The following is a 25,008-nucleotide window of genomic DNA, read 5'->3' as shown; positions in this document are numbered from 1 at the left end:
CAAAGCAGTTTCCTTTTGAAATATAAAGTGAGTGCAGCATCTCTGTTTCACTCTGGCTTTTCTTCATGTAGCAGGGCAGGTATCCATCCCAAGGTACATCTTTGATCCTGCCCTTTAAATAGGCCATTTTAAAGCTCACAGACCCCTTTTCATCACCAGGCACCTTGGCCCATGGCACCAAATGCCCGTGTTTATATCCTGGCTCATGGCTGGAATCAAAGTGCTGCTCTGGGAAATTCTGCACATGGTTCATTAAAAAGTAAAAAACGAAGCCTGGCTTTCTGTGTCTGGATGAATCCCCATGTGTTCAGCCATGCTCCCAAGCCCCGAGGTGCAGGAAGTATCCGAGCTGCCCCCACACCTTGCACTGGCAGGGCTTGGCACTGAGCATCAACACCCTGTTCCTACTGCTCATCCCAAAAGGATGATGGACAAGGTGGGAAGAGGTTGGTCACTGCTCTGACAACACCTCAGTGACCCTGCAGAGCCAAGAGCAGTGTGAGGAGCTGCTGCAAGAGGAAGAGCTGACCTCAGGAATGCAGTGAGAGGTGACCTGAAACACAAATGTGCTGCAAAACCCGGCAGGTCGGGGGCAGGAGCTGCTGCCTGTGGATGCTCATTCTGCAGCCCTGGGATGAGCAGTGAGTCTGGAGGAATCCCAGCTGGTAAAAACCTGGGACAAAGCCAGCATAGAGTCCCCGTTTGGTGGCCCAGTGAACACCACAGCAACCCGTTTGCCCTTTCTGGGTAGGATCCAGAGGTGAGAGAGCATCCCAGAAAAGCCACACCAGCTCTGGCTTCTCACAATCTCCTCGAAATTCCAGGAACTGGAGACTGAGCCGATAAGAGTCTGACACCTAATGGGCACAAGCAGAATTGTGACAAGCACAGGAGCCAGCTGGAAGTGTCCTTGTGGGAATACTGACAGCATTGCCTCCGAGCAAAGCCCGCGGAGATGGCCAGAAAGGAGGGATTTGTGTAAAGAAAACTCTTAAAAGCCTACACGGCCCATGTCCAGGATTGTAAACATGAAATATTTATCATTTAACCTAGATAGGAATGAGTCATACAAAAACCATGAAAAGGTTCCAGGTACAGAATATGAGAAGGGGGCCATCATTTGCTTTGACATTTTAGAGGTCTCTGCCACGTGGTAGCAAGGAAAGGTCAGGGTTACAGTTAAAACTCCTGGCACTAAATTGTGTTTTTCACGTTGTTCTTATGCCAGATATGCCTGGAATGAACAAGGAAAAGGGACATCTTCCAAAGCAATGAGCTGTGCCCCACAGAGACCTTCAGCTGCACTTTGTATAATGGTCAGTGATGAACGGGAAGCCCACCAGATTTGACTCAAAAATGTTAAATGCGGTCTGTAACCTGTCTCTGTGCTATAATTACAGTTTAATTTGCTTCATGGATCCGGTTGGTTTCTTTCCTTAAAAAAATCTGTCAACCAAAGGTGATTTACAGCAACGATGTCTTCCAAGGCAAGACACAGCACAGCTTCCAGGACTGAGCTCCACCAAAAATTGCCCTTGAACCTCCTCCTGCCTCAGGTGCTGCTTCCCTGGGCAGCATCCAGCCCTGCTAAAAGGAAGCTCAGACCATCTCTGTTCCATTCAGAGGGTAAATAGAAATGTTCAATACCCAGTGCTGCTTCCTGGCAGCTTTCACAGGCATCTCTCTTCCTTTTTTTTTCCTAAATTAGATCTTTCTATTATAACTTCAAGGCCTCATGAGTCTCCTTGGCATTTATTAAATAACAACTAAACTCTTCAATTTGCCATGTTACTACATGATCCAGTTGTTCTCCATCTAATAAATCATCTGAGATCAGACTAAAGGAGCTGAACAGGGCAGGGAGATGTTGGAGCAGGGCCAGCACTGAGCATCCTGAAGCTCAGTGGAGCCATGTGAAAAATGGACCCTAAATACTGAGGGTCAGGGAAAATCAGATTTGGCTCCATCCATCTCCTTTCTCCAGTGCTTTTTCTCCCAAAACCTCCATGGGCACAGCAGGATTGTGTTGTTGTGAATCAGTTTTGCCCCAAAACCCAAAGAGGTGCTTGGGGAATGCCGCCAGCAAAGGGTTTGAACAACCCGAGGTTATCAACTTCCCTCGTGCCCTATACATGGCCGTGTCCTCAGCCAGCATCAGCTGTGACCCATATTCCCAAAAAACAGCAGCACAGCAGACATGGGCAGTGTTTTAACATAGCTCCATGTAGGAATATTAATTGGCCACGAAGCCACAGGTTACCTGACAACAAAATCTGCCTGGTGAGTCATTTTATTCCTGCTAATTTGGTTTTAATCTTGTCCTTTCTCTTGCTAAAAAAAAATAAAATAAAAGCCATCACCTGAGCTGTGATGTCAGGCTCTAAGGTATCCAGAGGTACCTGTAATGAGCACCTAACCCTGCAAACAGGAGGAGTAGATCCCGAGGTCGGGGGAGATGTTTCATTTTGGGAACGCGAATGTTTCCCTGCCATTCCAGCCATTCTAACAAGGGGCCCAATTAGTGCTCGTGACTTTGTCATCCGTCCAGCGGGGACAGGGACCACTGCTCTCATTTCCGCCAAGAGCAGGGATCAGGAGGACAAATCACCCCTAATGGGACCTTGGGGAGAGGCTCTGCTCTTCTTCCAAGTCAAAGTGGCACGCAGAGCCACAAATGGCACCTCGGCTGGGAACAGCAGAGCTCTCCAGCAGCAGCCAGCCTCCCCCCTCCCAAGCAACTGCATGTGCACAAAAACGCTTATCAGGCTTCTGGCCACAGCTTTGACTTTAATTTTATTTTTAAAGTGCATTCACATGTAAATTGACTTGGCCCAGGAGGATACATGAATACAAGAGCCCTTTCTTTCTTCTGCCTCAGCATTAGGGAGGAATATGGTGAGCGGAGCAAAGTTTCCTCACCTCCAGGCTGCAATTCTGCAGTGAAGGAAAAGCAAGTCCATTGTTTCCTCCTGCACACAGATGCTGGCTGTGCTGTTTCCAGCAGTCTCGTTCAAGCGAGCCAGATCAGAACATAAAAGCATGTTACATATCCCAGGGACAAGAACACACAGGCAAATGTCTTATCGGCTCTGTTTTATCTGTTGTAAGAGCAGGAGATAAATTAATACGAGTTTGTAACTGTGTCTGATGGTTTGAAACATGGTCCTGCTCCACATTCCCAGGGTCAGACCTGGTTTGGTGGGGCGGGAGGAAAAATTCGAATGTGAAGCTGGAAATGAGGAAAGGGCACAGAAATACATGTGCTCCCCAAAATGAGAATCTCTGGGATAAAAGCCGGTGGAAATCTTTTCCTCGCCATATATCAGCCCCGTATCTTGTGATGTGTTGCCACAGAGTGAGCACAAAAAGAGAGCAACACTCTCAGTCACCCCATTTTCAGCCTGGGACCCTCCATACCCACTGTTCCCCACTTGACATCACCCAGCCTGAGCATTTCCCCTGTGATTTTGAGGACACCCAGCCAAAAGATGCTGATTTCCTCTGCAGCATCACAGTTGTTCCAGCCCCACGGGGAAACAAAATGCACGGACAAAGTGAAAACAGGCAGCACTTCGGGTTGAGGCACCAGGTTTTTGTTTGCCAGAGACGAGGAATGGAAATGCTTGTGCAGATTTATAGACTGAGAGCTGTGACTCACTCTGTGTGTTTTAGGAATGAGCAGGTTGAAACGGGTGTCCCGAAGGGAAGCATCCCACAGCTTGGTTCTGCTCTGGAAGCACAGGGATGATAGCATAGGGTTGGCAGTGTATCCTCGGGGAAAACCCGCTTGCCAACAAAACAGGGATGAATTAGAGCACTAAAACTTTGCTGTTCCGCTGTGTGAAACCTCCAACAGTCCAACAGCTCCAGGAGCCCCAGCGCCGACCGCTTCAGCTGCTGAGAGCAGAGGCCTTGGCTCTCTGCACCTCAGTTCTTGTTCTGCACCCCCAAACTTTGCGCCTGGGACAGCCAAGTGTTGCATCCTGCCGATATTTTGAGTTCCCCCACTCTGGCACCCCCGCTGCACCCCGAAGGGAGCGGATGGATCATCCCCCCCCCCCCTCCCTACATAGTTATGAGACAAGAGTCGAGTACAATCTTGTTCTTTCCGCTGCTGTTTTCCCAGTCCGCGCCGGGACCGCGGTTTGGAGCCCGGCCCTGGCCGCGGGGCTGCGGCAGGAAGCCGCAGTGCCCCTTCCCCCGGGGGCCCTTCCGTTACGATCGTTACCGGGCTCCCGCCGCCCGCCCTCCGCTCCGCGCCGGCTTCTCGGGAGCAGCGGCCGCCGCTGCCTTTGTGCCCCGGCCCGGTGCGCTCCCTCCCCGCCTCCCCGCCGGAGCCCTGCGGCGCATGCCTCCCGCTCCCCGGGGGCAGGGAAGGAAGCGCCGCCCGCCCCTGCACCAGAGCGGCGGGCAGCGGCGGAGCGGAGCCCGGCGGAGCTGACAGCCCGGCCCGGGCGCCGCCGACCCCCGTCCCCCCCTGTCGGCCTCCTCTCGGCAGGTGAGCGCCGGGCGGCGGGCGGGGGGCGCGGCCGGGCCCCGCCGCTCCGGCGGCCGAGGGAGGCCCGGGCCCGGGTCCGGGGCGGCGGAAGGCGGGAAGGGGGAGCCATGGCGGCGCGGGCAGGGCCCGGCCGGCTGCGGGCAGTGGGCGCGGCGCCCCGCGGGGGTCCCGCAGGCGGCGGCTGCGGGCTGCCCCCGAGGGTGGGGGGTCCGTCACAGCCCCTCCGGGGTGCCCCCCGAGGTGGGGGTATCCCCGTGTCCCCTCACACAGCCTCTGTGGGTGCCCTCCGGGTTGGTGTCCCTTCATGTCCCCTCACACAGCCTCTGTGGGTGCCCTCCGGGTTGGTGTCCCTTCATGTCCCCTCACACAGCCTCTGTGGGTGCGCACCGGGTTGGTGTCCCTTCATGTCCCCTCACACAGCCTCTCTGGGTGCGCACCGGGTTGGTGTCCCTTCATGTCCCCTCACACAGCCTCTGTGGGTGCGCACCGGGTTGGTGTCCCTTCATGTCCCCTCACACAGCCTCTGTGGGTGCGCACCGGGTTGGTGTCCCTTCATGTCCCCTCACACAGCCTCTCTGGGTGCGCACCGGGTTGGTGTCCCTTCATGTCCCCTCACACAGCCTCTCTGGGTGCGCACCGGGTTGGTGTCCCTTCATGTCCCCTCACACGTTCTGTGAATATTCCCTGGGTGAGTGTCCCATTACGTCCTCCCTCAGGCAGCACCCAGGTGTCCCCTCCCAGTCTCCATGGGTGCCCTGGGTGGGTGTTGTGGCACAGAAATTCACCCCAATCCCATGTAATTCTTGCAGGATACCCCCAGTCTAGGTGTGGCATAGCAAAGGTACCTGCCCCTTCCCTGAAAACTGTGGAAATAGCTTAATAGGAAAAATGTTGGGGTTTTATTTTTTAATGAAGCTGGGAGCTAAAGTGTGTTAATTGCATTGCTTCAAGGTAATGAGGTATCCTAATTTCTGTCTTTTTGATCCTTAGCTGCCTATTATAAGGAAAAGTGGTTTTAATTTATATTTGCCCAAGTGAACGTGTTGGAGGCTGTTGGGAACTGTGTGTTCAGGCACAAGTCAGGATTGTGAGGTGCTTTTGGTTAATTCATGGCCAAATACAGGTTCTGTTGGGAGCACTGAGCTCTACTGGTGTGTGTAGAGCTGAAATAAATCCAAACTATCTTCAGTTGACTCAAAGGTGGAAGTTAAAACAGCTTGTGTTGGGTTGCTCCAGGTACCAGCCAGCAAGGAGGGATGGTCTTGATCAAAATACTTAAAATTTTAATTCTGTAGGAATGGCTTGGGACAAATTCTCACAGAGGAAAAGAAAAATCAGAAGAGCGATGAAGAATTGTCTTCCCTGGTTGTCTGTTACGTTTCAGTAGTAAATAAAAAGGAGTTTTAAAGAGTTTAGAGTCATTAATCCTTTAAAATATTTAATGCCACTGATTAATTTGAAACCAGAACTAGAGAATAATTGACAAGAGCAAGGTCAGGGAGGTTTCAGAGGGAAAATCGTGTCCCTCTAGGTTGGCAGAGTCCGGTGCCCCTGCAGTTGGGACTCACTGTGTTTGTGCGGAGCCTAGGCTTGAAGAGCCACCCAAATGCTGTAGTTTTTTGGGAATTGCTGTCTCCCTTGATCCAAATGATGCTGCAGGTGAAGCCTTCAACCCTCATGGGACCATGTGGAGATGGTGAACTTTTTGGGGTGTTAAATGGAGTTTTGTGGATGGTTTTTTTCACTCTGCCACAAACCAAAGCATCGTTCTGTCTGCAGTTTCGACTGGAACACAAAGAATAGTTCCTAATCTTCATCCTGCTTTTGTGCACTCCCAAAGATCTGTGTTTGCCAAGAGCTTTTATCCTGCAGTGAGGCCGGATGATTGATGTCTTGGGGTTATTGCTGTAGAGCGTGTCTCAGGAAGAAATAAGTTCCCTGTCCTTCTCTCTGAGCTGCCCCAAGTACCTCAGCTGTGTGTGTTTAACGCCAAGTCAGATCAAGTAAAAGCTGTTTTGGGATATTGTGTGAGTACTTTGCTCTCTGAGGAGGAGTTGGTTTGTGTCCCACCATCCCAGATCATGGTCCAGCTGTCTCCACATCCACCCATCCTGCACCATGTGGACACAGCCAGCGCTGCTTTCGTTGGAAAACTGGAAAGCTGAGCTGTGTGTTCCTTAAAAAGGGCAGTTATGCCAAAGGAAACAACAGGCAGAATATTTTGCTGGGTTCTCTACTCCCACCAATTCTACTTTATTATAAAGAATTCCTTAAAATTGTTCTTTCTCTCTTGCCACAAAGTTTTCTGCAGAAGTATTGAGACAACCTTAGTGCAAAGGGGATTGCACACACCAGTGCACTGGGTATCATCACAGTGAGTCTTTGTGTGTCTGGGCAGTACATCATTATTTAGGAGCACATGCAAAAAGGACTGGAAAGCGCAGGAAGATTTTCAGAAGTGAAGATAATTACTTGAATTGGGTTATGATTTTGCCAGAAAATACTACAAACCACAAAAGATGAGTGCTCTGCTTTATGCCCAGTGGCAGTAGTGACTGATTTACCCGTTCAAGTGATGTTGAGGAGTAACTCCTGTGATTATCTGGCACAGTAGTTCCGAGTGTTAATAATTTACAATTTATGTTACCAGGATTATTACATGGAATTTCTAGAAGGCACGCGTGTCATAAGTATTTTCCTTTTTTTCTTTGTTTTAGGATGGAGGAGAGACCAGTCTGAAAATCTGTTCCACTGTGGACTTTGCTGTGGTCTGCTAGAATGTTCCTTATGGATGCTTCTCCTCTGGTAGCTCTTCAGACAAAATGGGAGTCCTTTGGACCAGCAAGGAATTGTAGATACCCCGTTTGCTTCCCTGAATCTGACGGCGACATCACCAGAACCTCTGTGAGCGCCAAAGTTCAGATGATCATAAACAACCTGCAAAGCCAAGAGCCTGCCCTGGGTATGAACAATGAGTGTGGCTGTGTTATGCAGAAGAAACAGAAGGAAGAAAAAGGCACCAGTACCAGGGTCCCATCCAGCACCACGTTGCTGCGGAAGCATCCTCAGTATACCCGGTGTGGGTGCCCTGAGGATTCCGATGACACCGATGTGGAGGAGAATGTGGAATTTGAGACTCTCCTGCTGGATTCTGACAGCGACGATTCTGTGGACCGAGGTATAGAGGAAGCCATCCAAGAGTACTTGAAAACGAAAAGCAAAAGTGCCCAGTCATTACCAAGGAATGCAGAGCGTACTGAGAATGTGAGCAGAGACAAAAGGTTTAAGAGAGAATTCTCCCGGAACAAAGTGGCCAGTAACCTCCTCCCCGTGAAGTTTAAAGCCGAGATGCTCTCTGAAGAGTACCTGTCTGACCACCTGGGAATTGGGAAAAGGCTCCAGCCTGCTTCCCCTCAGAGCATCAGCAGCGATGACTCCTTCGAACAGAGCATACAAGCTGAAATAGTGCAGTTCTTGAATGAGAAGAAGCAGCAAGAAATTAGTAAATGTGTTACTGAGGAGGATAAAAAAGATTCCGGTGTGAGATCTGTCCTGAAATGCAACAAAGAAGCAACGAACAGAACGAACTGTGGTGCTATAAAGCAAGGTTGTAGTGCACTGCTCCTGAGGCACCATCCCAAGCTGCAGAAATCCGGTGCCCAGTCCAAGTGTTTGCAGTCAAAAATCCAAGCAGAGCCCAGTGATTTCAGCCAGGTGAACCAAGCATATCTAGAAATGGCCACTGCCAGCCAGCCCTGGCTCGTGGAGCAGAATGAGGGAAGTGGAGCTCATTACTGGGAGCCAAGGGAAGCACTTATCGAGGAGAGCATGCACACATCTGACTCGAGCAGCGATGATGGCATTGAAGAAGCCATTCAGCTTTACCAGCTGGAGAAAATCAGGAAAGAGGCAGGTCATGCAGCAAACTGTGTCCCTTTGCAGAGGGAACAATTTGATCCAAAGGGTATGGCAGACATTTCTGCCAGCCTGACAATTAGCTCCACAAAAAGTGCCTCACCAGAAATCCATAAAAACCCTATAAGCAACAAGAGAAAAGAAATTAATTCCAAGTCAACAGGATTAGAAAGGACAAGCAATGACTTTAATAAGCTGTTTAAACCACTGAAAAAAGCCAGACATTTTGCACTTCCAGAAAACAAGATTGCTGCTTGTGAGCTCACACTGCAGGCCTCTTGCAGAGCAGACACATCTGCAGAACTCATGTGTGCAGAAGCTATCCTGGATATTTCCAAAACGATCATGCCATCCCAAATGGGAAGCGACAGCAAATCCCTCACTGCAGACTCCTTCTTTTCTCCCCAGCTTCTTTCATCCTCCCGTTGTGAAAGTGACAGCAGCCTTGTGGACAGTGATGACAGCATAGAGCAAGAAATCAGGACTTTCTTGGCTCTGAAAGCACAGTCAGAAAACCTTGGAACAAAACCTCCCAGCCTGTCACACTCCATCCAGATGCCTTTGCCTTCTGATCCAAACAACCTCACCGGGACCCTTGAGCCTTCTCTGCCCAAAACACTTAAATTATCCCTGAGTCGGAAAAGGAGACTTAAAAGGGAGGGCAGAACAGCAAAACAAGGGGCATCAAAAGCACCTGAACAGCTGGAGACAGGACTTTTCCAGCCAGGTAACTATTCCAAATTCCCTATGCTCCAAGAGGAGCGCGCCCTGAGCAGCCCTGCAGAATTCCGGGATGCTCAGAGTAGTAAAGACCCGAGGCAGCAGCAGCTGATGTCTCCCAAATTGTCTGGCTCTGATGGCAGCAGATGTGTGGCCTTGGACTCTGTAAACCCTTTTGTGCAGGTTCAGAGTAGCACAAGAAAACCTATAAAAAACCCCACCCAAACCCCAGAGAGGGAGGGGTCGGGTGATGAGAGCAGCTCTCTGGACAGTGATGAGGACCTGGATAGTGCTATCAAGGACCTGTTACGGTCTAAAAGGAAGTTAAAGAAGAAATCCAAGGACCAGAAAGCTCAGTGCAAGAAGAAAGTCAGATTCAGTGAGACAGAAACTCAGCTGCTGGATGAATTCAGTAACCTCCAACAAAACGAGTGGAAATATAAAAATCCCTCACTGCTGAAAAGCTGCCTCTCAAAACCAAGGAAAGCTGTGAGGGAGAATGCAGTCAGGAACCCTCCAGACAACATCAGACTTCCCAATGACAAGCCAGAAACCATGAAAAACCTGGAGTTTAACTTACAGCTTAAAAAAGGCAATAAACCTAAATCAGTTTCAAACCAGCGGGGGGCTAAAAATAGAAAATGTGCTTTCCCAGCTGTGTCGGACACCAGTGACAGCAGCTCAGTGGACAGTGATGACAGCATCGAGCAAGAAATCAGAAGGTTTTTGGCAGAAAAGGCTAAAGACTCTGCAAGCAATTCAGAGATGCAAAAAGGTGATGCAAGTCTGGACCTATTTAGAGCGACCAAACAAACTGGTAATAAAGGAAAAGCAAAGCAGCAGCCGGTGGAAAATGAGATCGACTTCGTGCTGGGTCAGAGTAAAAAGACTGAGGTAGCTCAGCAAACTGAGGAGGTGAAAAACTCTCCGAGAACAGAAGGGAAAAGTGCAATGTTAGCTGGCAGCAGGAAATGTGCTTCCTCTGCAGAGAGTGTTCCTACTACTGGTCAGTCAAAAGCTAAGCAAGGACTGGGGGGGGTCAAAGGTGGTGCTGCTGGGGAGTTACCTGGGAATGCAACAGGGAAAAGGAATGTCCGTAACACAGAGCCCCCAAAAACCAGCAGAAATGAAGGGTGTAAAGTGAGAAAAGTCATGAATGCAAAGCCCAGATCTAAAAGGAAGAATACCTTCCAACTAAAAATCTCAAGTAAATTTATTGCAGGTCTCAAATATGCCCGGGACCGGAAGAAATCGATGCTTTTGAACAAAAAGCAGAAAGCAGAGTGTTTGCTCACCCAGAGCAGTGCCTTGGGAATGGAGGCAGCTTCCCAGGACACAGATGTACTTAACCCCTTGGCAAAAGGTGAATTTAGTGGGGAAATTACACCAGCAATAAAAGCACCCAGTTCCTCTCAGAAACTCACTGTGAGAGGGGCAGGTCCCCATGTAGCAGAAACCTGTGCAGGAGCTGAGGCTGCTCCTGTGTGTTTCAAAGTGGCAGCTGAGGGTTGCAGGAAGGCCGACACTCCAGGGCATCAGTCACACTCCAGCCTCCCCTCACAGGAACCGAGTGTGGCAGCAGGAAAAGCTGATAAGGCTTGCAGAGGAACCTCCAGAGCTGAGAACAGCCAGCTGTGGATCGAGGAAGGAGGTATCCACAAAGGCAGCTGGGCTGACTCCACTGTGGATCCCCCACGCCCTGAGTGCAGTGTGGGAAAAGCAGATAAAGTCAGCAGAGACCCAGCTCAGCAGAGTGCTCAGGTGTGCAGTAAGGGAGGGAATAACCAGCTGGACAAGAGGCCAGATCCAAGTTTAGCTTGCCCAAGGCAGGAATTCAATGTGACAGCAGCAGCAGTGGATAACAGTGGAGGAGCATGTGTAGAAAACAGTGTGCAGATGTGTGTTAAGGAAGAAAAAGCTGAGAGGCAGGAAGAAAGTCAGGTAACCAGCTCCAAAATGGAAGGAAAAATACCTGTCCTGCAGAACAGCGAAGCTGCTAGTGAAGTACACCAAGGGCAGGAATTTTTAACCAAAACCTGTGCAAAATTTACTGATCTACCTGCAGGGGACTGCCCAGGTTCCCTCATGGAAAAAAAGGTTTCAAATATGTAAGTACTTTTTTTTTTTTTTTTTACACTAGCAGTCTTTTTATAAAATAATTCTCATTGTAATTACCTTGGTAAAACTTGAGACAGGAAAGGAGAGGCAGTGGGAGATGCTGATACCTGTATATCATACACACACTAATGTGAAAATAATTCTATTTAACAGGGATATCATGGATAGACATACGTAGCTTTTGTAGAATTTTGTAAATTATTTAAAGTGCTCTAAGGAAATATTTTTTATAATGATTTTTAGGGCTTGCATTCCTACAGGATACTGTAGTTACTGTAGATAAGATATTGGCTAATCACACTTTAAATTATGAGGCCTCTAATTGTCTCTCGAAGGGAAACCTGTTTGTGCACAGAATTTATTTGGGAACCTGTTAAGAGATCCTAGGAAAACACAGCCTTGGATAGCAATGCAGATGATCTGACACTGGTCACATCCGAGCTGCCTTAGGACAATCCTGTGGGGTGGGTTTTTGCTGGGAGCTCAGTTTTCCCACCCTGAGGACTGTGGGATGAGGTCCCTAAGCAGAACTCGAGTGCAGCTGTGGGTGTGGAGATCCAGCCTGGAAGATACAAATGCAAATTCAGGTAAATCAAGTGAATGGCTCTGTCTGCACGTCCTCTGCAGAGTGATCTCAGCAGCTGCTCAGAGTCCTTTTGAACACCCAGAACCTCCTGCTAGCAGATGATTCCAAGCACAATTGCAGTCCAAGACAAGTGAAGGAGTGTGTCTGTTCAGACAACGTGATCTCCCTGGATCTCCCTGGATCTCCCTGGATTTCCCTGGATCTCCCTGGATTTCCCTGGATTTCTGTACTGTCAGGCCTGCAGGGCTCAAACAATTCCTCGTTATTCTCAACTATCTCATTTGATGCCCTGCAGTTACCCAGAGATGGCTTTTGGTTTCCTGAATGAACTTTCTGGAATTGAGTGCCCTTAACTTTCCTTTTTCAGAAGTGGTTTTTTAAATGTTACATTTCTGTGAACTTTTCACTGACAATTTTGGTGCAATAAAGCAAAGCTGGGTTTGCTGTAGGAAGTCACAACACAAACGCCACGGATCTTTTCAGCACTGTTCTTTCTTCAGGCTCTTTCTTTGCCTCCATTGCCAGCAGCCAGAATAAAGCAATTTTTCACTACTATCTTCTTATTTGTACTGACTTTCAACGGGATTGAAGTAGCACATTCACATCACACACACACACAAAGTGCCCCCACATTGGTTTCACTGCAAATTCAAAAGGTGTAAATTGGAGTTGTTGGTTCTTTCATTTTCATTTGTGTGTCGTGAAGTCCTTGGAGGAGTTTGTTCTCACATCTTGTCCCTGTGAATTGATCTGATATTCTCTTTGTCTGGTCTTCTGCAGAACTTTTCTCAGCCAAACCACCACTTAGCATCACTTTGTTTCTCAGTCACTTCAGGAGTCTTCCTCCAGGCTGGCCTTAAACTTGCGAAATGGAGCAAAAGCAGCCAAGACTGGATCCAGTATCCCACGGTGTCCCTGGTGTGATGCAGAATATGGGCAAAATGCGGTGTAGCATAGAGTAGTAACTGTGGCATGTAGAGAAATGAACATCCTTGGTGTGTTTATGCTGTTGTGCAGCTACGTTTGAAACATGTTTATAGCGCTCACTTTGGCATTTCTGACTGTCCAGCCACCTTTTTGTAGCCCTTGGGTTGGTTGGCCGGGTTGTTTAAAGGTCAGTGTGTTAGCTCATCTCCATTTTGTGGTAGGATACCTTGGAAAAGTGTTTTTTACTTAGCTCAGTGCCTGCAGTCCCTCTCCACAGGTTTATCTTTTGCTCTGCCTTGATTCCTTTGCAGGATTTGGGCCTTTTGTTTGGAATAGTTCAATAGGCTGGTATTTTAAACTAGAAGTTTTCCAAGTACCTTGCTTTAAAAGGATTAAACTGTATACTTAATTTTCCTAGAGATGTTGGAAGCACTACGTACTGTTTGTATAAAAAGCTGAATGTTTCTCCTCAAAAGTTTTCGGTAAATCCACATTACGACTTCAGAGGTGTCTCGTGCCCTTGTCGCTGTGTCTGTGTCCTCAGTACCACTCGTGACCTGATTCACTCCCAGTGAAGATGCAATTCCAGTTACCTTGTGCTTTAAATAAAACCTGATTTCAAACAGCACTTTTTTTTTTTTTTTAATTGATGAATTTGATTTGTATATAGGAAATGGTGTACATTGCTGAGTTTCTAATGTTTAATAAATGGGGTTCTGCCCATGGACCGTGAAACTGGAGTGCTCCTATGGTTTGTGTCATCATCTTGAGTGAGTGATAACTTTTGTGTTCCCTTTTCCCTCCTGACTGAGGATGTTATTAATTCTTTGTAAAAAAAAATGAAGGAGGAGAATTTACAAAATACAAAGGGGTGGCTTTTGGGAGGTGAGGATGGTGCTTGTGGTAGCAGAACTCCAAGAGTTTACTTTCCTGGTGTTTGTGGTCAAGGAGTAGAGTCTTTCCTTGTGTAACTAAATGTGTGTCAAGGAACATCTCTGGAAGTGGAATAGCAGCCAGGGCTCCAGTGGCAGTGTCCTCATCCTGGCCCAGTTCTCGTCACTTGTTCAGAAAAGAGAAGTCTGGTGGTTTGGAGCAATAAGAAATCCCTCTTACACATCACTAAAGGCTGACCAGCTGAGGAATAAAAAAGATTATATTGAGTGGGAATGAATTCATGAGCAAGAGTCCCACACGTGGTGCCAAGGCTGGGACTGCAGCACAAATCTCTCGAGGCTGAATCTTCATAGGTGCATTTCCAAAAGCAGATTTTATTTCCTGTTTATAGTGCCCATGACAGCCCCAGAGAGGCCACAGAGAGAGCACAGACAGCACAGCCCTGCTGGCCCTGGGGAGTGCCCAGAAAACTCCTTTTTCCTTTATCCCCACCCTCCTGAGACCCCAGTTAATCCCTTATTGCAGTAGAAACATGAAACCATAAACTCAGCTCTTCTAAAGCTTGTGAAGTTACCTTTTTTTTCATGAGTGCTGGTTCATGGTTTTTAAAAATGCACAATGCTATTTCTTCTTTCCAGTCAGAGCACAAAACTTGTTAATTTAGATATTAAGTGATTAAACTACTTGGTGTTTTTTATTACAGCTCTGGTGAGTTACAGATCCTGGCTGCAGCACCACAGCTCTCAGATAAATCTGAAAAGAGGTTTATTGCTTCATTTTTTTACCCCAGTGACTGTTTTTGTGTGCTTTGGGAACAATCTTCAAGGATCCTCAAGGGACCAGAAGGACTCCCTTAATTTTTTATTACCAGTTCTTCGCTGCTATTTTAGGAACACATGTTGTGACGTGTAGCTGCTCTTTATACAAGGCAGGAACACACCATTCCTGCCCCCATTTCTTTTATTAATGTAGAAGCTTTTTAATTTTTCATCCCTTCAGTTTGTGATAGTTCAGCCTCACATAATTTTATCTGCAAACGTGAAAATCTTCCTTTCAAAAGACAGAGTAGAAAGAGATCGTTTGAGGTAGATCCTGTGTGGTAAAATGTGTCATTTTTAGGATGATATTTTGAATTTGTACAGGTATTTCTTTTTAAAAAATTGTATTTGGTCTAACCTCTGAATACTTAGATACATTGCATGCCAAACTCTTCAAAGGAACTGGTTTCAAGAGTAAAACTAAAAGGGAAGAAATTGAGGCAAGGAAGAAGAGGTGGGTGTTTTCAGATGGAGTGGGAAAATATGTGACAGAATCCACTCCATTTATATTCTTAAGAGGCAGCCTTATCTCTAAATTATGCCACCTGCAGAAAAATCTGTGGATAAAAATACACATAACATTGCCACAACTATTTCAATTGATTCAGCACTTTGTTATTTTCTCATTTCAGGAGAAGAAAGGGAAGTTCTAAGAAGCTCCAGGTATTGTCTAGAGTCTAATACGAGAGTAACAGCAAATGAGAGAGGGTTGCTTATTTCTTTTCCTATGTTAAATCTTTGAAATGTTAACTTTTTGGGCCCATTTGTGCTCAGTTTATTTACCTGTTCCAATGTATTGGTGTGTTTGCAGCAGAGGGGGGTTTACCCAGCTCTTGCTATGTTTGAGATAACCACATGCCACAAATAGGGAATATTTCTGACGTGAGGAATATCAATTGCAGTAGTGTTTGGACATAATGTTACACTCATTATTTATATTCTTAGCAAACAGTTTGAATAATATTATGCTCATTTTTAATGTTATGTTACACCTGTAAGGTGGGACTGTTTCTCATCCATCAGGCAGAGTAGTTTCTCTTAAAAAAACTCATCTTTACCCAAAAATGTTCAGGTGTTCTTTCAGTGCACTCACTCTCCAACTGATGCAGTTTCTCTGCCTGTAACTACAGTTGTTCCAATAAAACTTAAAAAAAAAATTTCTTTTTGATTACTTGTCATTATTTGAATAAATTCTTAAAACGCTGTAGTTTTGAGAGAGAAGAAACATGAACTTTCTACAAGAAATCCAAAGAGTTAATGAATACCTCTGGAAAACTTGCAGATTGATTAGTCATTAAATAGTAGAGAGGCAGTTTAAATCTTAATTTTTAATGGTATGTGGTACATGAGCCCAGAGTGTAAAGGATCATTAGTGACAAAGAGGATAAGGGGATGTATATGTAATATATGTTGTTCTAGTATTTATACACTACTGATAAATTAGGTAAAAGCCTTCACCTAAGCAACCTAACTGACATCAACCACACTAAATCTTTAATATATTACTCCTAATAACATTCTTCTGTAATCTAGTGGGTTTTGTTTAGCATCAAGGCTGGCTGTAGGTGGTTTTCCCAGTGCAGCCAAAAGCCGCAGTGGCTCTGTGGTGTCCCCGCTACAGCGGCTGGTCCCTGCAGTGCGAGGGGCCGCTGGGGTTGTAGCTGGGGTGGAAGTCCAGGTGCTCGTAGGCGGTGATGAACGTGTCGGGGCCGGTGCAGTGGCTCTTCTCCAGGGACGTGTTCAGGCCGTCGTTCCTGACCATGCCAATCTTGCCCAGATGATCCGAAAACTTGTGCGAGAGGATGTTGAAGGAGCTCTGGGGGTGGCGAGAAAAGGGTGGGGATGTTTTAAATGCCAACATGGACAGCACCCGCAAAGCCTCGATGCAGCGGGGCTGGATGCAGGTAAGGGCAGCGTGTCTCCATCTGCCGCGGGTGCTCGGTGCAGAGGCCGAACTCGGCCCCCCGGGTCACGTACCGGCAGCTCGTGCACCGTGGGGGCCCTGCTGCCGTAGCTCTGGTTGGTGGTCCGGAACCGGGGGTGAGCCGGCGGCTGCCTGCGGGGGGAGAGCACAGGTAGCGCGGGGAGCGGGGCGGCGGGGCCGCGCCCGGGGCAGCGCTCACCCGTAGCCGCGGTAGAAGGTGAGCTCCTGAAAGCGGCGGGGCACCTCCTGCTCGGGGCCGGCCATGGCGGAGCCGCCGGGGACGCGGGGACGGAGCGTTGCCCGGCGACGAAACGCGGAGGGCGGGGAGCGATCGCAGCGCAACCGCCCCGGGGAGAGCCCGCCCCGTCCCGCAGGAAGCGGAAAGCGCCGCTGACCTTCCGCCGTCTCCTCCTCCTCCTCCTCCTCCTCCTCCTCCTCCTCCTCCTCCTCCTCGTCCGTGCCCTGCGGCGGGCTCGGAGCATGGCGGTGCCGCGGCTCCTGCGGGCAGGTGAGCGGCGGGGCCCGGCCCGGCCCGGAGCGCCCCGGCCCGCCCGTGTGACCCACGTGTTTCTCTCCCGCAGCAGCCCCGCGGCTCTACAGCACCGTCCCGGTCCCTGCCACGGCCCCGGCAGCCACCCGGCCCCGCGGTGAGTGCTGCCGTGCACCCCGGGAAAGGGGGTCCCCAGAGCCACGCACTGCACCCCTGGCACCCCAGCCCGTGAGCGATGCCCGTGCGGGTGTCACCGCCGTGCAGAAGCCGGTCGTGCTGCGTCGGGCGCCTCTCTGCAGGCCCGGCTCATCCCCAAAATGCAGTCATTATTTCTTTCCCCTCTCTCAGCTGAGGATGACAAGCTGCTGACGGAGCCTCTCAGCCACCCCGACTTCTTCAGCGTGACTGAGCTCTTCACCCTGAAAGATCTCTTTGATGCTCGGGTACACCTGGGCCACAAAAAGGGATGTCGGCACAGGTGAGTGATGCTGTTTTGTGATCCAGCTCATGTTGACATCAGGAATGCTTCCCTAGACCACATTTGCTGGATTGGTCTGAGCCTGGAACTGCCCACACAGGGCAGGTTACAGGGATCCCCCCGATGTGAGACTGGGGCACACACTGGGTGTGAGGGCTCTCTGCAGAGAGCACCTCTGGTATCAGCCAGGAGCTGGAGCATGGGATGGTCCAGAAACACTCGATGCCTGCACACCCCATCCCCGTGTCCCCTGTGTCGCACTCCCACTGTCCCCGCAGGTTCATGGAGCCCTACATCTTCGGCTGCCGCCTGGGTCAGGACATCATCGACCTGGATCAGACCATGCAGCACCTGCAGCTGGCCCTCAACTTCACGGCCCACGTCGCCTACCGCGGGGGCATCATCCTGTTCGTCAGCCGCAAGCGCCAGTTCTGCCACCTGGTCGAGAGCACGGCGCGGGCCTGCGGGGAGTACGCGCACACCCGCTACTGGCAGGGAGGGCTCCTCACCAACGCCTCCATCCAGTTCGGCCCCGGCGTCCGCCTGCCCGACCTCCTCGTGTTCCTCAGCACCCTCAACAACGTCTTCGAGCCGCACGTGGCCATCCGGGATGCGGCCAAGATGAACATCCCCACCGTGGGGGTGGTGGACACAAACTGCAACCCGTGTTTGATCACCTACCCCATTCCCGGGAATGATGACACCCCCGCGGCCGTGGAGCTCTACTGCAAACTCTTCAGGATGACCATCATCCGTGCCAAGGACAAGAGGCGGCAGAGCGAGGCCATCGAGGAGCTGCGGAGCAAAGCCAAGGGCAATTAGAGCCCTAGGGATGCGCTCAGTGCCTCACTGATGGGTGTCCTGCTCCACTTCCATGGGACTGGCTCTGCATCCAGAGCACCGGCTTTTGGCAGAGCTGGCTGGCTGGGGAGGGGACCCCCCAGCCCTGTGTACAGTGATCCGGCAGTGGTCACAGCCATGGAGGGTCTCTAGCTCCAAAAATTGTCCAGAGCAACGTAAGGGAAAATGGAGCCAGGCCAGACCCTGCTCCTGTCCTCGGGTTTGTCACTGTTGCAGGGAGGTGCCGCTGTCCTGTGGCTTTCCTGTGTTTGTGATCTCATCTGAAGCCACTTGTATCTTGCACCTCTTCTTAGCAAATAAAGGGATTTATCCCTGTGCTCCTTTTTGGGTTTTTGCCTTGTGGAATGGGATGGGGAGTCTGGCCAGGGCAGTCAAGGCGATGGGAGGGAACGGGATGAAGGATGTCCCCAAGCTGGGGACACTGCACAGTGGCTGCTGCAGGGTAGAAGGGTCCTCAGTGGGGGTCGGAGGGTCCCTACTTGGTCCAGTGACACACTGGGAGCCCAGCCTTTGCCACTGCGGGAAGCGGGGGACTCTAGGAGCAGCTGAGAAAAGGGATACCCATACTCCAGCACGCCTCGTGTTTCCGTGGGAGGCCCCAGGGTAGCCCGGGGCAGGGGTCCGTGCCCCATCCCGTGTCCCTATCCCGTGTCCCGTCCCGTGTCCCGTCCCGTGTCCCCGTCCCGTGTCCCATCCCATGTCCCGTCCCGTGTCCCCATCCCGTGTCCCCATCCCCTGTCCCATCCCGTGTCCCATCCCGTGTCCCCATCCCGTGTCCCGTCCCGTGTCCCTATCCCGTGTCCCCATCCCATGTCCCTATCCCGTGTCCCGTCCCGTGTCCCCGTCCCGTGTCCCATCCCATGTCCCGTCCCGTGTCCCCATCCCGTGTCCCCATCCCGTGTCCCTATCCCGTGTCCCCATCCCGTGTCCCCATCCCGTGTCCCCATCCCGTGTCCCATCCCGTGTCCCGTCCCGTGTCCCCATCCCATGTCCCCATCCCGTGTCCCGTCCCGTGTCCCCATCCCATGTCCCTATCCCGTGTCCTATCCTGTCTCCCGTCCCGTGTCCCCATCCCGTGTCCCATCCCGTGTCCCATCCCGTGTCCCATCCCGTGTCCCCATCCCGTGTCCCCATCCCGTGTCCCATCCCGTGTCCCCATCCCCTGTCCCATCCCGTGTCCCCATCCCGTGTCCCCATCCCGTGTCCCATCCCGTGTCCCCATCCCGTGTCCCCATCCCGTGTCCCCATCCCGTGTCCCATCCCGTGTCCCATCCCGTGTCCCCATCCCGTGTCTCCATCCCGTGTCCCATCCCGTGTCCCCATCCCGTGTCCCCATCCCGTGTCCCATCCCGTGTCCCCATCCCGTGTCCCATCCCGTGTCCCATCCCGTGTCCCCATCCCGTGTCCCCATCCCGTGTCTCCATCCCGTGTCCCATCCCGTGTCCCCATCCCGTGTCCCCATCCCGTGTCCCATCCCGTGTCCCCATCCCGTGTCCCCATCCCGTGTCCCTATCCCGTGTCCCCATCCCCTGTCCCATCCCGTGTCCCATCCCGTGTCCCCATCCCGTGTCCCATCCCGTGTCCCCATCCCGTGTCCCATCCCGTGTCCCATCCCATGTCCCTATCCTGTGTCCCCATCCCGTGTCCCATCCCGTGTCCCCATCCCCTGTCCCATCCCGTGTCCCATCCCGTGTCCCATCCCGTGTCCCCATCCTGTGTCCCTGTCCCGTGTCCCTATCCCCTGTCCCATCCCGTGTCCCATCCCGTGTCCCCATCCCCTGTCCCATCCCGTGTCCCCATCCCCTGTCCCTATCCTGTGTCCCCATCCCGTGTCCCATCCCGTGTCCCCATCCCCTGTCCCATCCCCTGTCCCATCCCGTGTCCCCATCCCCTGTCCCTATCCTGTGTCCCCATCCCGTGTCCCCATCCCGTGTCCCCATCCCCTGTCCCATCCCGTGTCCCATCCCGTGTCCCATCCCGTGTCCCCAGCCCCGTCCGTTCCCCGCTTTGGGTCCTCCCGCCCGGCAGGGGGCGCTCGTGGGAGGAAATGCGCCGCGCATGCGCTCCCGTCCTCTCCCTATATAAGCGGGAGGCGGGGGCTGCACCGCCCTTTCGGCGGGCGCGGGGTGGCGGGAGCGGAGCTCCGGCCGTTCCTCAGCGGGACCAGGACCGGGACCTGGACCAGCTTTGGCCTCTCCCGCTGTCCTCAGCGGGGAGCTCTGGGTTCTTCAGGCGCAGGAAACCGCTGCTGGTTGAGGCGGCTCCACAGCTGCGCCTTCTCGCGCCATATTATGGTGAGGCTCCCTCAGGGCCGCTTCTCTCCGGCCCCGGCGCTGAGCGGCTGCGGCGGGAGGACCCGAGTGAGGTGAGGCTCCGGGTACGGCCCTTCCCCCTCAGCCCCGCGGCCGGAACCGGCCCGGAGAGGCCCCCGGGGCTCTGGGGGCTCCAGGCCTTGCCACGTGCGCTGTAAATCTGGCGTATCATGGAATGCACTAGGAGAATAATGCCCTTATATACATATACATACATACACGCACATTAAAAGTGTATCTTTTAATAGATATATTTTGTATATATAGTTGTAATATAGAGCATAAATAGCTGTATATGTTTTAATATACCCCACTGAAGAAGGGAAGAAAATCTAGGGCTTTCAGGTTTTCAGGAAAATGTTTTCAAATATTTCAGTAGCTAAAATGAATCTTTAGTAGATATTCTTTTTTTAATTGTTGTAATTCTCTGGTTTTCAAGTAAATGCCGCGTTTCAGAAAAAAAAAAAAAGGTTGTTAGGCGATTGTTAACAGCATTTTTCTTTTATTTTTCTCTCTTCAGCTTGGCAGTGGACAAAAAATGAAGTGACCACGATGGGGTGACTTCAGAAATGAAGGGGTGAGCCTTCTCAAAAAGGCTGCCCAAGCAAGCTTCAACCACGTTTTTAACTGTAAGTGGTGTGTTATGTTTAACGTCTCCACGTGCACCATACACCTTTGTGGCATTGCCTTCTGAGCAGGTGATAAAATCTTGTAATTAAAAATAGCACAGAATCACGGAATGGTTTGGGTTGGAAAGGAACATGGGCAGAAACACCTTACACTATCCCAGGTTGCTCAGAGCTGCATCCAACCTGGCTTTGAGCACTTCTAGGGATGGACATCCACTCATAATTACATTTTTTTCAGTCTTTATGGGTTATTCCCCCCCCCCCCCCCGGCCTGCCACTGGCGTTGCAGAGATGGCTGCTGTGGCATCTTTGTGTCAAGAGAGTGGCAAGAGAGACACAGGCTATGTTCTACGCTCGTTTGTTCTGCACCCCGTGAGCACTCAGAGTGATTGATAGCCTGACATCGTTCATTAATCAGCTGCTTCATAGGAGACTGGGGAAAAACTGACTCTGAGATCTGGATGTAACAATGGGAAGTTCTGCTTGATCTGTGCAGCAGAGGTGGCACGTGGGTTTCTGATCATTTAGCCTTGAGAATCAGATCCTGTGGGTATCACTTGTGTCACAGAAGAATGCCTTGAAGTGATTTGTAAAGCCCCGTGGCAGCGCGGTGACAACACTGGGAGTCACCAACCTTAATCTTATCAGAAAATAAAAATACTCCTGTGCTGTTAGTTTATTTCTTTTAAATCCCTGTTGCCAGTGAAACAGTAACCGTGTAACCAGGCTTTGGGGTGTGGTTAAACCCTGTCCATGTATTTCCCTCTTTTCCAGAGGCAGCCCTGAGCCGTGGCAGAGCCGGAGGTGCCCCAGACCGAGGTGAGCTGCAGTGCTGGAAGTTGCCCAGCCCCTGCCCCAGCTCGTGTTGCAGGCGTGGCTGCAGTGCCGCGTTTGTGTCATTCGGTGGCAGACAGCAACAGGCGATGTCTTCCCTGGTGCTCTGAGCCCTGTGAGCTCTCAGGATTGCTCAACAACCTGACACTGATTGATTTTCCTGTTCCCTTGCCTTTAGTGGGGAATGGCGAAGGGTAGACAGGATGCAGCAGCTGACACTGTCCTTCAGTTCTTCTCTTAATCAGGGACACCTCCCACTACCCCAGGTTGCTCCAAGCTCTGTCCAGCCTGGCCTTGGACACTTCCAGGAGTGGGGCAGCCACAGCTTCTCTGGGAAATCCATCCCAGCCCCTCACCACCCTCACAGGGAAGGATTTCAATATCTCATCTAAACTTTCAGTGTAAACAATTCCCCCTTGTCCTGTCACTACATGCTCTTGTGAGGGATGTCACATTCTGGTATTCTTCATTCCAATAATCCTGACTCCCTGCAGAGAGGAGTTGCTTGGTGTTCTTTCCACACTCCCCTCTCTCCAGAGAATCAGCAGAGGGTGGAGCACAATTCCTTTGAAGAGCAGTTGAAATGATGCCAGTTTTAACTGCAGCAGGGTGTTCCTTCACTTCACAAGGACAAATACAAGTGTCAGCTCTACTCCTGAATTCTATTTTTACCCTCAACAATCCTTCATGGCCTGTGAGATATCCTTAATTGCTGCCTTTGAAAGGGCACCTCGGCTTGTGCAGGGTTCAGGAATTGCACCTGGCAGTGGAGGAGGAGGAGGGGGAAACAGGCACTGAAATTGTTGTTTCCAAAATACGGATGGGGTTAGAAACAGCTGGGTGTGGGTTTAGCATATGGAGGAAATTACACCCTGTTCCCGACATGGATAAAACACTTCCAACATCTTGATTTCCAAGAGTTGGAGCAGAAGGTGCAATCAGCAATCTCCTGAAATGCAGCTTTGTAATCAGGTTTGGCTTTTGGGGGGAGAAAGACACAGACCAAGCGAAACCAACTCAATAAAAAAACCAACCCAAACTGAAGATATTTTTCCTTCTCGCAGTGACTTGAGAGCAGGACAGCTCAGGAACGTGCCTCAAATATTGAAGGTGGGTGTTTTGTTATTTCTTCATGTGGTACCAAAGCAGTGAGGGGGAAGAAATCAAGTCAAAAATTAATGCTAAAACCTGACATTTTATTAAAGTCCTTCTAAACTGACTTCAGTGCAGCAGTGAGTGCCTGGCCGTGTTTTCCAAGGCAAGATGTCACTTCCTCCTGTATGGTGGTGTGACTGGTAAAACAGGCTAAAAGCAAACACGGAATTTATTGAGCACAATGTGAGTTTTTAGTTGGATTCTGCTGTGGTTTTGTGCTGGCACAATGGCAAAGGAAGCTCCAAGTGAGCTTGTAGGAATACAGGTGTCCCTGTATCCAAATCGTGCTGTGTGTCACTGTCCCTTCTTGGGGGACACCAGGATGGTGAGAGCAGCTCTGGGCACGCAGAGATTGTGACCCTGAGGCTTTGCAGTGAGTAACTGGCAGTGCTGAATGGGAAACCTCATTAAATGGCCATTACAGGGCCAAAGGTGCCTCAGTGGTGCTGGCTGCAAAGTGAACCCTTTAATTGGCAAAAGTCACTGGCTTTGGGAAAGAATGCTAATAAGGTTGTGGGGATGTGGTTATGCTTGAAGATGTGGCTCTTTTACTTAAATTTCTTCACTTCTTTTAACCCTGCAGTCCGTGTTTGGGGTTTTTCATCAGGCTTTCCTCACACCGGGGGTCCTGCATGGGCACAGAGTGCTAATGAGTGTCTCTTCAGAACTTCCCTGTGTGAGGCACAGCAGAACCACAAACATTTTCCTGATGGCATTTCCTGTAACTGCCCTTCCCCAGGCAGCACTCCTGGGCCATGGATATTGCTTTACTGGCACTCAGCTGTGGAAAACCAGGAGTGTTTTTGCATGAAAGTGGTTTCGAGAGAAATTCAAAATCTCTCTGCACGCAGCACAGCCCTTCATCATCAAGGACTGGTTTATGTCATGGATTTAAAGGCTGGAATAAGCCCAGATGGGTTTTTTTCCCTGCACTATTAATAGCTTGGCTCTGCACCGAGGTTGGCAAGCTCACCTTGGATTTTTAGGGAGTGAAGGAATAACCCAGAGCAGGCTCCAGCTATCCTGCTCTTAAATTATCCCTTTCCTAAACTCCCCCAGCCAGATATTTTTCCAAAACCTTTCTGATGTCATGGCAAAGAGCTTCTCCTAAATTTGTGCCATGTCCTTCTGTCCCTGCTGTGAGTCTGAACCACCCAGGTTTGCAGGCAGGGAGTGTTCCTGTGGCTCTGGACTGAAGGAAATCCCTCTCTAGAAGTTTCCTTATGAATCCTGGTAACAGAGCCTTTAAAATGTGGTTTCATTTTATGAAACTTTATTTCCTCTGGGATGTGAAAAATCTTGGGACAATACCAAGACAAGGAGGGCAGCAGAGTCTGGATGGCAGGGGTTAATTAGCTCATTAGTACTGACATTACTGCTCCCTTTTCCTGCCTGTTTTTCAACTTTTCTGACATCCTGGGCCTTTTTTTAATTTGCAGATCATGCCTTGAGTTGCAGAATGTCTGACAAACGTGGCAACTGAAAACTGGCTGGCAGCATCCACGTCTGATGGTTTGGTTCTAAAACTTGATCATCTGTGTTTTCTCTACATGGTTAAGAAGGATTTAAATTAAAAAAAAAAACTAAATAAAGATGCCACCTACAAGACTGAAAGGTTTATGCTGCGTATTTGTAGTAATGCTATTTTTTAACCATTCTAGGATTTAAGACTTAACATTTGTGGATCCGAGAATTTAGGATTGTTTTAAAGCCATTAAAGGTTTTGCCTCCATCCCCTTGAGCACAAAGCTCTGCTGCAGAAGCAGCAGCAGCATCCAGTGAGATTAGATTGTCAGTCTTGGAGTATCCTGGCTTTTTTTTTCCAGCTCCTGTGGGGAATGTGGAGGAA

The 25,008-nt window shown here is 50.3% G+C and overlaps 3 protein-coding genes, 1 long non-coding RNA gene and 2 other non-coding genes across 9 annotated transcripts; 5 read left to right on the top strand and 1 right to left on the bottom strand.

Moving 5' to 3' along the window:
- Positions 1–4,383: 4,383 nt before the first annotated feature.
- Positions 4,384–15,622, top strand: PPP1R26 (protein phosphatase 1 regulatory subunit 26). 3 transcript variants are annotated; one of them, XM_048325620.1, is made up of 3 exons: positions 4,384–4,498; positions 7,216–11,241; positions 14,362–15,622. In XM_048325620.1, the coding sequence occupies exons 2-3, from the start codon at positions 7,277–7,279 to the stop codon at positions 14,513–14,515; spliced, it is 4,119 nt and encodes a 1,372-aa protein (XP_048181577.1). In that variant the 5' UTR covers positions 4,384–4,498; positions 7,216–7,276; the 3' UTR covers positions 14,516–15,622. The 3 variants fall into 3 exon arrangements, with proteins under 3 accessions (XP_048181577.1, XP_048181579.1, XP_048181578.1); XM_048325622.1 differs by having other exon boundaries at positions 15,109–15,620; XM_048325621.1 differs by lacking the exon at positions 14,362–15,622 and adding an exon at positions 11,879–13,499.
- Positions 15,623–15,789: 167 nt separating this feature from the next.
- PIERCE1 (piercer of microtubule wall 1) lies at positions 15,790–16,759 on the bottom strand. The gene is made up of 3 exons (XM_048325626.1): positions 16,600–16,759; positions 16,454–16,532; positions 15,790–16,292 (listed from the first exon to the last, which is right to left on the bottom strand). Exons 1-3 carry the CDS (start codon positions 16,662–16,664, stop codon positions 16,092–16,094), a joined length of 345 nt encoding a protein of 114 aa, XP_048181583.1. The 5' UTR covers positions 16,665–16,759; the 3' UTR covers positions 15,790–16,091.
- A 46-nt stretch (positions 16,760–16,805) lies between these two features.
- On the top strand, positions 16,806–18,546 carry MRPS2 (mitochondrial ribosomal protein S2). 2 transcript variants are annotated; one of them, XM_048325623.1, is made up of 4 exons: positions 16,806–16,908; positions 16,982–17,047; positions 17,239–17,368; positions 17,647–18,546. In XM_048325623.1, the coding sequence occupies exons 1-4, from the start codon at positions 16,881–16,883 to the stop codon at positions 18,188–18,190; spliced, it is 768 nt and encodes a 255-aa protein (XP_048181580.1). In that variant the 5' UTR covers positions 16,806–16,880; the 3' UTR covers positions 18,191–18,546. The 2 variants fall into 2 exon arrangements, with proteins under 2 accessions (XP_048181580.1, XP_048181581.1); XM_048325624.1 differs by having other exon boundaries at positions 16,833–16,908; positions 16,985–17,047.
- A 1,780-nt stretch (positions 18,547–20,326) lies between these two features.
- Positions 20,327–24,773, top strand: LOC125336718. Its single transcript, XR_007207833.1, has 5 exons — positions 20,327–20,594; positions 21,062–21,170; positions 21,945–21,989; positions 23,069–23,114; positions 24,599–24,773. It is a non-coding gene; the product is annotated as an uncharacterized LOC125336718 (long non-coding RNA).
- LOC125336893 lies at positions 21,441–21,575 on the top strand. The gene has a single exon (XR_007207878.1). It is a non-coding gene; the product is annotated as a small nucleolar RNA SNORA17 (small nucleolar RNA).
- LOC125336892 lies at positions 22,020–22,153 on the top strand. The gene has a single exon (XR_007207877.1). It is a non-coding gene; the product is annotated as a small nucleolar RNA SNORA17 (small nucleolar RNA).
- Positions 24,774–25,008: the final 235 nt, after the last annotated feature.

Source organism: Corvus hawaiiensis, chromosome 21, assembly GCF_020740725.1.
Source record: "Corvus hawaiiensis isolate bCorHaw1 chromosome 21, bCorHaw1.pri.cur, whole genome shotgun sequence".
Lineage (NCBI taxonomy): Eukaryota > Metazoa > Chordata > Aves > Passeriformes > Corvidae > Corvus > Corvus hawaiiensis.
The sequence above is the reverse complement of the archived record's forward strand: the minus strand, read 5'-3'. Positions and strand labels throughout refer to the sequence as shown.

What these genes read in the sequence shown, in the direction of transcription:
- MRPS2 (XM_048325623.1), top strand. Translation starts at nt 16,881, where the DNA reads ATGGCGGTGCCGCGGCTCCTGCGGGCAG. An exon ending in GCCGCGGCTCCTGCGGGCAG is followed by an intron (nt 16,909 to 16,981) that starts GTGAGCGGCGGG and finishes TCTCTCCCGCAG; the next exon opens with CAGCCCCGCGGCTCTACAGC. An exon ending in AAAAAGGGATGTCGGCACAG is followed by an intron (nt 17,369 to 17,646) that starts GTGAGTGATGCT and finishes CTGTCCCCGCAG; the next exon opens with GTTCATGGAGCCCTACATCT.
- PPP1R26 (XM_048325620.1), top strand. Translation starts at nt 7,277, where the DNA reads ATGTTCCTTATGGATGCTTCTCCTCTGGTAGCTCTTCAGACAAAATGG. An exon ending in GAAAAAAAGGTTTCAAATAT is followed by an intron (nt 11,242 to 14,361) that starts GTAAGTACTTTT and finishes TTTTTATTACAG; the next exon opens with CTCTGGTGAGTTACAGATCC.
- PIERCE1 (XM_048325626.1), bottom strand. Translation starts at nt 16,664, where the DNA reads ATGGCCGGCCCCGAGCAGGAGGTGCCCCGCCGCTTTCAGGAGCTCACC. An exon ending in ACCTTCTACCGCGGCTACGG is followed by an intron (nt 16,533 to 16,599) that starts GTGAGCGCTGCC and finishes CTCCCCCCGCAG; the next exon opens with GCAGCCGCCGGCTCACCCCC. An exon ending in CCACGGTGCACGAGCTGCCG is followed by an intron (nt 16,293 to 16,453) that starts GTACGTGACCCG and finishes CGCCACCCCCAG; the next exon opens with AGCTCCTTCAACATCCTCTC.